The following is a 10,191-nucleotide window of genomic DNA, read 5'->3' as shown; positions in this document are numbered from 1 at the left end:
TAACCCTAACCCTAACCCTAACCCTAACCCTAACCCTAACCCTAACCCTAACCCTAACCCTAACCCTAACCCTAACCCTAACCCTAACCCTAACCCTAACCCTAACCCTAACCCTAAACCCTAACCCTAACCCTAACCCTAACCCTAACTAACCCTAAACCCTAAAGATCACTCACCTACTCACCATCAAATGTGATGGTATGGCACAGCCCTGGCTTGAGCTCAAGCTTGGTGAGCTGGCCAGCTTCAGGGACAGCTTTCTGGAGTTCAGGTTCAGTGTGTGACAATTCTACCTTCCATTCAGATGGAACAGGTGGACTGTCACCAAGCACATCCACCTCATGCCACAACAAAACAGCATGGTTTACAACCACCAAGTGAGGTGGCACATTGGTGATAGGTGGGCCATGCCTCACCAACCCTACATGACAGCCATAGTGGACTTTGAGGAATAACAGACAACCACAACTACTAGTGGAAGACCACAAGCCACAAGCAGCACAGAAGAGCATGGCCAACCATGAGCCACAAGCAGCGCAGAAGAGTGCAGCTGAGCATGAGCCACAAGCAGCGCAGAAGAGCACAGCCAACAACCATGAGCCACAAGCCACAAGCCACAAGCCATGAGCAGCCAATGACCATGAGCCATGAGTGGAGGCAAAGGTGGCAAGAAGGTGTAATTGTGCATCTTTTCCAATACAGTGTAACAGTGCAAATAGGTGCACTGTAACATGAAAATAGGTGAAATCAACAAGCCAAAATTAGCTTCAAAGAAGGTGGAAAATGCTGTCTTTTTACCATCTACCATCCTGGCAGTGTGGCTCGTCCCAAAAAAACAGAAGTGCAACAAAGGAGTCAGTGGCTTTCTCGCACAGGCAGGGGGGGACTTCACGCCACTACACGGTAGGAAGTGGCATCCAGTTGTATATGCGCTGCAGCACTTCAATTCTTTACGCTGATCCAGGAAGGTGACAGCAACTCTGAGACCGGAGTTGAGTACATTGAGCTCATGTGTGCTTTCAAGCAAGGCACCAGGAGGTGCTTGGCAATGACAACTACGCTGCCATCATGCACAAGCTGAACGTGGCAGTCAAGGCAAAAAGGGCCGCAGGGGAGCCCGTGAAGGTCATGTGCGACGCCAAGGCCAACGAAGCTGTGGAGGTGGACGCGGCGAAGTTTGCCATACTTTTTGGCATCAGGCCCCAATCAATACTGAAGAAGTTTGGCATGCCTGAAAGTCAACATTGGCCAGAGACAGGCACGCAGAAGCCAAGACAACCATTGGAGCTCCCGTCACTCTGGTGACTGTCACAAAAGAAGACAAGGCCGAGACTAACTAGGGCTTTGTGTTGCCAGGAAGATATTCCTAGCCCCAGATCTGATGTGGCGGTCAACTATTTGGTTGGACTAGCAGATCAGTCATTGTGCTTCATTTGTCCCAGCAAAGCACACCAACCAAGCAGCAGGCCCATCATGGCTACCTTAGCACCGTCCCTACTATTTTGCCTACTCTGGTGGTTATTGGTCTGGGTGGGTCAAGGTGCCCTTCCCTTGCTTTAGCTGGAGCGCTTTGCCCCTTATCTCGGCAAGTTGGCCATGCTGATGTGTCTTTTTCGCTCTTTTCTCTCTTTTCTTTTCGACCTTTGTTCGCACTGCAGCGGCCTCGTTTGGTGTGGAAATCAACGGCGTGGGCGGGCCGAACACTGCCTCGGTCTTTGCCAAGTGGACGCCTGCCTACCTCTTCGCTCGTGACGATGTCAGGTGCGTTGACTTTCCCTCCCTTCACCCGCCACGAGCGAGCTTTTTTCACCTCTAACCCACAATGGGGAGGTGTTTAGCATCACCTACAAGACCTTGAACATTGTCCCAGCTCTAGCTGCTTTCTCCCAAGGCGCCGTACTTACCCCCCCCCCAACACCACATTTCCTTCTTACTTCGCTCGCTTTTGTTATTCGTGCGTCAACTTTTCCGCTTTGCTCTTTTGGCTGGTGGTGGATAGATCCGCAAGCACTGCTGAACTGGGGGGGGTGGCACTTTTGCCACAGGACTATCTCGTGATGGACCGCGGTCTGACGCCCGAGCTGTCGGCACGGTACGGAGGTCTGGCGCAGCTGCCACTGGCCGGCCAGGCCCAAGTCATGGTCTACAACATCAGCGCACTCAACTCCACCGACCCCAACATCGTACGGCCAGCCAGCTCACCCTCCATATAATTTTTGCCTCCTTTGATTGCTCTCTAGCTTTGTTGGGTAATTGGTTGTACTACACCAGGTGATCGGACGAGAGGAGCTGGGTCTCATCTGGGCCGGCAACATCACCATGTGGAACGACCAGCGCATCAAGGATCTGAACCCGGCCATCGCCAACAAACTGCCCGCGGCATCTATCTTCATAGGCTACAACGAGAACACGGGCGCCAGCGTGGTGTCGCTTGTGGAGGTACTGAAGGTCGCCATGGAAGGGTTCAGCCCCGACTTCAAGGCGGCCTTGGCTGCGGCCAACCGGACTTGGGCCCTGATGCCGCCAGCTCAGGAAGGCAGAGCGCAAGCCGCCGGTGGGTCAACTGCCCTGCGATTGGCCTGGCTCAAGGTAGGGTTCCCATATTAACGCGAAATGCGACCCGTGTTTCAATGTGTGTTCCTGTGTGGTGTGTGTGTGTGTGAGACTCTTTCTCCTCACTCATTCCACCAACAGGCGCACGACAACAGTCTCACGTTCGTCAACTACGTCGACACGGTGGGGTCTGGCTTCAAGTGGATGAACATGATCAACAAGGCCGGCAAGATGGTCCAGCCCTCGGTGGCGTCTGTGCAGTCGGCCATGAACGATTTCAGCGCGGCGTTCAACGTGAGCAACTTCACCGTCGACATCGTGGACGGGCCAGGCAACGGATCCTGGCCTCTTTCATTCCTGAGCTACCTGTCGATGAAGCAGAATATCACAGCATTCGATTGCACCAAAACGCAGGAGCTGCTGGCGTTTGTAGCATGGACCCACACGAATGACGCGTACGCACGCAACCCACCATGATTATTCAATTGTTTCTTTTTCTAGAATCATGCATACGAAACTAACCCTCCCTTGCGTTGGATCGCGTGCGTGTACAGGGCAATCCAAGCGGCAGCGAACCTCAACGTGGCGCCGATAGCGCAAGTATTGCGCAAGAGAATCCTCAACATGCTGCGCAAGGTGTCGTGTAACGGCGAGCAGGCCTACACGACGTCCTTCCTCACCTCCGTCGGACCCGCTCTTCCTGTGCTCACGTCGTGGGCCGCCTGGTCCACGCAGGTGCTCAAGCTCAAGTACTGGGCCTCTAATGCTAAAGTGCAGCAGAAAGAAGTGGCCACCGACGAGGTCGCCTTCGGCGTAGTGCAGGACGGGTCGACCGGCAGCTTCGCCAACATCGTCGCTCTGCCTGTCTTCGCCTCCGCCGCCGTACCTGGTACCCGCCTTTTCCTTTTCTCGTTTCTTTTTCCCTTGCTTGATTGGTAACCAAGTCCGGGGGGTTGTGGACAGCGTACAACGTGCCCGAGCTGAGCGAGTTGGAGCTGGTTCTGGACTTTGACGTCATCGCCGGCATCTATCTGAACGACATCACCATGTGGAACGATCAGCGCATCTTGGACCTCAATTCTGCGGAAGTGGCCGCGGCCCTGCCTGCGCAGGCGATCTTGGTCATCAGCCAGTCTGTTGAGTCCATCACGACGACCCTCTTCACCACCGTACTCAGTTCCAAAGTGCCCCAATTCGCAGCTGCGGTACGCGACGCCGGCTCCTTTCGTCATAGTTCCCCCCCCCATTTGACTAACTTTGAAAACAACAACAACAGGTGGGAGTGGGTTCCCTTGTAACATTTCCAGTGCAAAGCGCGGACAACCGATCGATTATAGATTCCACGAACAGCGTCCACACGATGCTGCAGGCCACCCCTTATTCGTTCGCGTGGTGGATGAGCTACGAAGTGCTCCAGGTGCGCCTCTCACCTTTCTTTGTTTCTCTGCATGCGTTCTTGTGAGAAGGTAAATTACTTCCCCGACAGTGCCATGTTGAGTTGGCTTCGTCTCTCGAAAGTTGCAGGGAGTGGCTGCTGCGGCACTCAACATGTCCTCGAACTCAGTGGTGAGCGCCAACACCGATTCTGTCCGCAGCGCTCTCCTGGACTATGCCGCCAGCGGCTCCACCTCCATCACCGTCACCGATCTCTTGCTGCGTACATTTCGCTCTTGCCCTAGCGAGTTAGTGTTTCCCGAGCCTAAAAAAACTATGCCTGTGCGTCGCGTGTATCTGTCGCGTCTGTGCCGTGTTGCCAATCGTAGAACCGAGCGCGGGCAGCTGGCCTGTGGCAACGTTCGGTTCTATAATCTACCTGCACACGACCATGCAGCTCTGCGATGAAGCCAGCGCCCTGGCCGAATTCATCTACTGGACCCAGTCGCACCCCGACGCCAAGCGGATCGCTGAAAGGTCCTTACCCCTCTCACGCGTGCATAACACACTACCGTGTTTTGCTCCTTCTCATCTCACACACGCACTACAAACAGACATGGTTTTGCCCTCGCAACGGAGGCAGGCACACTCTACAGACGCATGCTCAACCAGTTGGTGGGCTTCACGTGTGCGGGTGAGCAGGTGAGCCTAGTGGCGAACTGCGTGATCGATGGCACCCTATGCTCCAATGCCGGCACCTGCGATAACAACACGTGCTCATGCGATAGGGGAAGGGAGGGCGACTACTGCGAGAGTTTCGCATCTTCGTCGACGGACCCGCTCACCATCGCCCTCGGTACTCCACCTCCCACACGCAAAACTGTCCAATGTAAATAAGGAATAACGTCAAGTACAGACAATTAGTGATCAACGATAACAGTGTTAACGTTATTCTCTTCGCGCAGGTGTGGCGATACCGTTGGCTGTGGTGCTGCTGCTGGTGCTGGTGGGGTTCATACTGGCTCTGCTGGCCATCATCAAGTGGCAGCGTAACGGAACCGACGACTGGGAGATCGAGTTCAGCGAACTGGAGATGGGCGAACAGCTGGGAGCCGGCGGATACGGCGAGGTGTACAAGGCCGTGTGGAAGGGCACTGAGGTGGCCGTCAAGGTGATGACCTCTGAGCGGTTGGGCAAGGACGTGGAGAAGAGCTTCAAGGACGAGGTACGCACTCCCTATCGCTCTGCACCCAATTCCTTGTAGTCTGACAATTCAGCTTTCAATTATAATTATTATTGTGTAGGTGCGCGTGATGACGGCGTTGCGGCATCCGAACGTGGTCCTGTTCATGGCCGCCTCCACCAAACCACCCAAGATGTGTATCATCATGGAGTACATGGCTCTCGGCTCCCTCTATGACGTACGATCCTCTGCTCTCCATGCGTATATGTTATCTGGCTGGGTGGGGCGGTGGTCGCTGACGCTCGCCCGCGATGGTGGCGTACCTGAACCAGTTGCTGCACAACGAGCTCGTACCTGAGGTGCCTTTCGTGCTCAAGGCCAAGATGAGCTACCAAGCCGCAAAGGGCATGCACTTTCTCCACTCCTCCGGTACATATTCCTCTTTTTTGTGCGATTTATGATCTCTTTTCTTTTTTAACTTAATAAATAAAAACAAACTAATCCCTCTAACCCGCATTTTCCACTCAGGAATCGTGCATAGAGACTTGAAGTCGCTCAACCTGCTGCTGGACGGCAAGTGGAACGTGAAAGTGAGCGACTTTGGGCTCACCAAGTTCAAGGAGGACATGTCCAAGGGCGCCGCCAAGGAGGTGGCCGGCAGCGTGCACTGGACCGCGCCCGAGATCCTGAACGAGTGCGCGGACGTCGACTTCATCTTAGCTGACGTCTACTCGTTTGGCATCATCCTGTGGGAGCTCCTCACGCGCGAGCAGCCCTACTTGGGGCTCAGCCCCGCCGCCGTGGCCGTGGCCGTGATCAGGGACCACATCCGGCCCGCCGTGCCCGATGCCATGACCATGACGACGTCGTGCCCGCACGAATTCGGCGAACTCATCACATGCTGCTGGCATTCGGACCCGACCATCCGCCCCACATTCCTCGAAATCATGACCCGCCTGTCGGCCATGCTGGGCGAATCCAGAAGCGTGTCGGGAATGACGTCGACATCCTCCAGTTCGTCCGGAGGCGTCACCGCCGCCCATGGCCACGTCCGCGACGCGTCGTGGACCCTGCCGTCGACGAACAACTCGTCGGCTGGGTCGTCATCTTCGGGAGGATCGTCGTCGTCGACGGACAAGGGTACGGCACACACGGGCGGACATGCTGCACCGGAGGGCGAGGTGACCATCGTGTTCACCGACATCACGCGCGCGGCTTCGTTGTGGGAATTCAATCCGTCGGCCATGCGCGACGCCACGCTGGTGCACAATCAGACCCTGCGCGCGGTGCTAACGAGGCACCGCGGGTATGAGGTGGTGCTCATCAAGGAGAGGAACAGCGGCGAGGGGTCCTTCTGCATGGCCTTCCAGAACCCCGCCGACGCGCTGGCCTGGTGCTGCGACGTGCAGCAGACCCTGCTCGGGCTCGACTGGCCCGAAGCCCTCTTGAATCACCCTGGCGCAGCTGAAGAGTGGGGCGACACTGACGACCGGTAACCCTCACCACCACCACCACCACGCCTTATCATCCGTCCTCGCATTCATTACTCGTTCTTATTCTTCTTATGATTACTCTATTCTTTATTTGTATTCTTGCGTGCTGTGTGGCAGGGTGGTGTACAAGGGGCTGCGGGTGCGAATGGGAGTGCATTTGGGTGTGCCCCGGGTCGTGAGAGATCCGATGACGCGGCGGGTGGAGTTCTTTGGTCCGGTCGTAAACGCCGCAGCACGCATCACGGCCATGACCCACGGCGGGCAGATCGTCATGAGTCAAGCCGTCTACGACAAGATCCGCGACTCCTCCACCGACCACAAGCGGATCGTCCGTCTGGGCGGCAAGTTCGAAATGCCTGACGTCCCTCACGGTAAAATTCTCTACTTCTTCTTCTTCTTGTTGAGGCCTCATTTCTGTTTGTCTAACCATTCGCGATTCAATTTTTCTGTTCTAGGCGAGCGACTGTACGAAACCAAGGCGCTGGGTCTCGAGGGTCGCTTCTTCGGCGGCGTGGCTCAAGACGACAGCGACCACGCCAGCAGCGACAGCCACAAGAGCGGTCGGTCCAACGACTCGCAATCCGACCGCCATGGCGGCAAGAAGACTGCCACCAGAGCAGCCTACGGAAGCGGAAGCGACAGCGGCAGCGACGGCGGAGGAGAGCTGCAAACGGCCGTCGGGGAGGGCATGAAGTTCAAGGAGGACACGTTTCTCACGTCGGCCAACCTGTGCCGGTGGATCATCGACTTTGGAGAGATCCAAGTGGGCCGGCAGGTCGGGCTGGGGTCCTATGGCGTGGTGTACCGCGGCAAGTGGAAGGGCGTCGAGGTGGCCGTGAAGCGGTTCATCAAGCAGAAGCTCGACGAGCGACGCATGCTCGAGTTCCGCGCCGAAATGGCCTTCCTGTCGGAGCTGCACCACCCCAACATCGTCCTCTTCATCGGTACGCACTCGCCCTGTTGGTTTAGTCTTACGACAGTAATTGAGTACACGAATTCAAGAAAGTGGCGAAGTGGCTGACGAGCAACACTGTATACACAACAACAGGAGCGTGCGTGAAGAAGCCCAACCTGTGCATCGTGACCGAGTTCATGAACCAGGGAAGTCTGCAGGACATCCTGGCGAACAACGCGATCAAGCTGACATGGAAGCAGAAGCTGCGTTTGCTGCACGCGACCGCGCTGGGCATCAACTACCTCCACTCGCTCCAACCGGTCATCGTGCACCGCGACCTCAAGCCGTCGAACCTGCTCGTGGATGAGACTTGGAACGTGAAGGTGGCCGACTTTGGGTTCGCGCGCATCAAGGAGGAGAACGCCACGATGACGCGCTGCGGCACGCCGTGCTGGACGGCGCCAGAGATCATCCGCGGGGAGAAGTACGACGAGAGGGCCGACGTGTTCAGCTACGGCGTGATCATGTGGCAGGTGACCACGAGGAAGGAGCCCTTCGCCGGCCGCAACTTCATGGGCGTGTCGCTCGACGTGCTCGAAGGCAAGCGACCGCAGATCCCCAACGACTGCCCACCCGACTTCAGGAAGATGATGAAGAGGTGTTGGCACGCGTCGGCAGACAAGCGGCCGCGGATGGACGACGTCGTCACCTTCCTCGACCAGCAGGTCGGCGACCACAGCGGCTCCTCCGTGTCCCAACTCGGAGTATGAACGTCACGGTTACCTGTCCGATCTACCTGCTCGGCTGACCGCATTCTCTCCAGCTCTCTCGGTTATGCTTGCTCTTCCGCTACTATCAAATTACAGTATCGACTCCTTTCTCTTCCACCCACTCACTACACCTACGACATCGCTGAAGTAGTAGCTCCATGCGCAAGTGCCTGTGGGACGCAGGAGGCGTTCGCGTTGGGACCAGCGTTGACATGCGGTGCTGGCGTTGGCTTGCGCTGCTGGCTTGGGCGTCAGCACCGTGCCGGTGTCAACGCGGTTCCGACGTGTGCTGATAGCGTTTGCGTCAAGTCGCTGGCGTCGGCGTCGGCGTTGGCGTTGGCCTTGGAGCCAGAGTCAACGTTGTCTCTGCGTCGCTGGCACGTCGGTCTAGCGCTTTGGCATTGGCGACGACAAAGACGAGCGCGGCCCTGCAGCGACGGAAGCGCGAGGTCCTCGGCTCGCTGCTGGCGCAGCGGTGTAGCGACGCTAACGTGCGTGGGTCCGCAGCAGCAGCAGAGGTGGCGGCGGCGGGCGACAGCAGCGATCGGCAAGCAGCCATGGAGAGGCGCGTGTTGAGCGTGGTAGCTGGCGTTGTCGCCATCAGCGCGGTGTTGGCGTTGGCGTGCGCTGCTGGCGCGCGCTGCTGGCGTTGGCGCGGCGCTAGCTTGTGGTGAAGGCATTTGCTGTTGGCGTCAAAGGGGGCGTCGGCATCCGCGAGACCTCGGCAAAGGCATAGGCGACGATGACGCCTAAGTGCAAGCTTTGCTGTCAACATGGAGCTGGCGCATGAGTGGCGCCGCTGGTGTCGAGCGTGAGCGCGTGCCGACAGCCGCCGAGGTGCTGGCGCGCTGGCAACGACTGGTGCCGTTGTCGGCGCGCGCTGTCAGCTGCACGGCGGCGTATCCGCGCGTGTTGGGCGGCGCAACTGACGCAAGCGCGCGCCAACTAGCAACAGCAGCGGCAGCACAGCGAGGTCTATGCGGGAGGGCGGGCGTCTGTGCCGCGTGGCGCTGACTTTTGCCCGCTGGCGGCAAAGTGGTGGTGCCCGCAGCAGCAACAATGGCGAAGATGGCGACACGATGCTGGCGCGATGTTGGCGGCGGCAACATGGCACCAATGTTTGGGAGGCACTGACGTTTCTTCTCAGCGCGTCGTAAGTGGAAGCGCGAGAGCGTGAGAATGTGCGATGGCAGCGCCAGCTTGAGAACCAGCGTTGGCATCAGTAGGGTGCTGGAGTTGGCAGCGGCAGCGACATCGATGCCAGCAGCAACGTCGGCCGAGGTGGTGGCGGTGGTCAAGGGTTTAGGGATCGTGAAATCTCGCTGAATTTTCAGTGACATTCTAAAATATGCTCAATTAGTTTGCAAACTGAGCACCTTTTTTGTCAGCAGTTTGCAAACTACATGATGCTGTAGTTTGAGAAACTCTATGTTCCTGTTTTAAAACTTGTCAAGTGTATGAACTAACATTGATGAGTTTCAAAACTTGTTCAGTTGGCCAAGTGAACCTGTCTTGCAAACTTGCAAACTGAGCACATTCTTCTTGGCAGTTCACCAACTAACAGGACTTTTGAGGTGGAAGTTGCTTTGATGTAGAGCACCTTGTCCTTGGGGTGGTTGAGCACATGGTTTTTGTTGTTGTTGAGTGAGAACAGGTACTATCTGGGACAGCACCAGCAGCTGGACCAGCTACAGTGAGATCATTGTCGCCAGTGGGCAAGGGCACAGCATCACAGCAGTGCCACCATATCAAGCCCAAGGTGGCATCACACCATATCTACCAGATAGCACACAATTGGAAGAGCACTCTGGGAAACTTCTACCACTTCATGCAGGACATGGAGGCACTTGAGATCACCAACCTGTGCATCAAGCAACAAGGCCCTCCACATCATCAAGGTGCTCCAGTGGCTGGCCAACAACT

At 56.8% G+C, this 10,191-nt stretch overlaps 1 protein-coding gene across 1 annotated transcript; it reads left to right on the top strand.

The window, feature by feature from the left end:
* Positions 1-1,068: 1,068 nt before the first annotated feature.
* On the top strand, positions 1,069-8,268 carry ACA1_157080 (serine/threonine protein kinase; the record flags this gene model as incomplete). The annotated part of the gene is made up of 20 exons (XM_004334510.1): positions 1,069-1,237; positions 1,659-1,761; positions 1,839-1,896; positions 2,046-2,183; positions 2,272-2,589; positions 2,695-3,008; positions 3,108-3,442; positions 3,517-3,758; positions 3,923-3,970; positions 4,078-4,210; positions 4,317-4,464; positions 4,542-4,602; positions 4,630-4,783; positions 4,893-5,152; positions 5,232-5,348; positions 5,443-5,539; positions 5,639-6,602; positions 6,721-6,974; positions 7,059-7,547; positions 7,652-8,268. The coding sequence occupies 20 exons, from the start codon at positions 1,069-1,071 to the stop codon at positions 8,266-8,268; spliced, it is 5,019 nt and encodes a 1,672-aa protein (XP_004334558.1).
* Positions 8,269-10,191: the final 1,923 nt, after the last annotated feature.

This window comes from Acanthamoeba castellanii (assembly GCF_000313135.1).
Source record: "Acanthamoeba castellanii str. Neff unplaced genomic scaffold scf7180000084723, whole genome shotgun sequence".
NCBI lineage: Eukaryota > Discosea > Longamoebia > Acanthamoebidae > Acanthamoeba > Acanthamoeba castellanii.
This window is presented reverse-complemented; position numbering and strand designations above follow the sequence as displayed.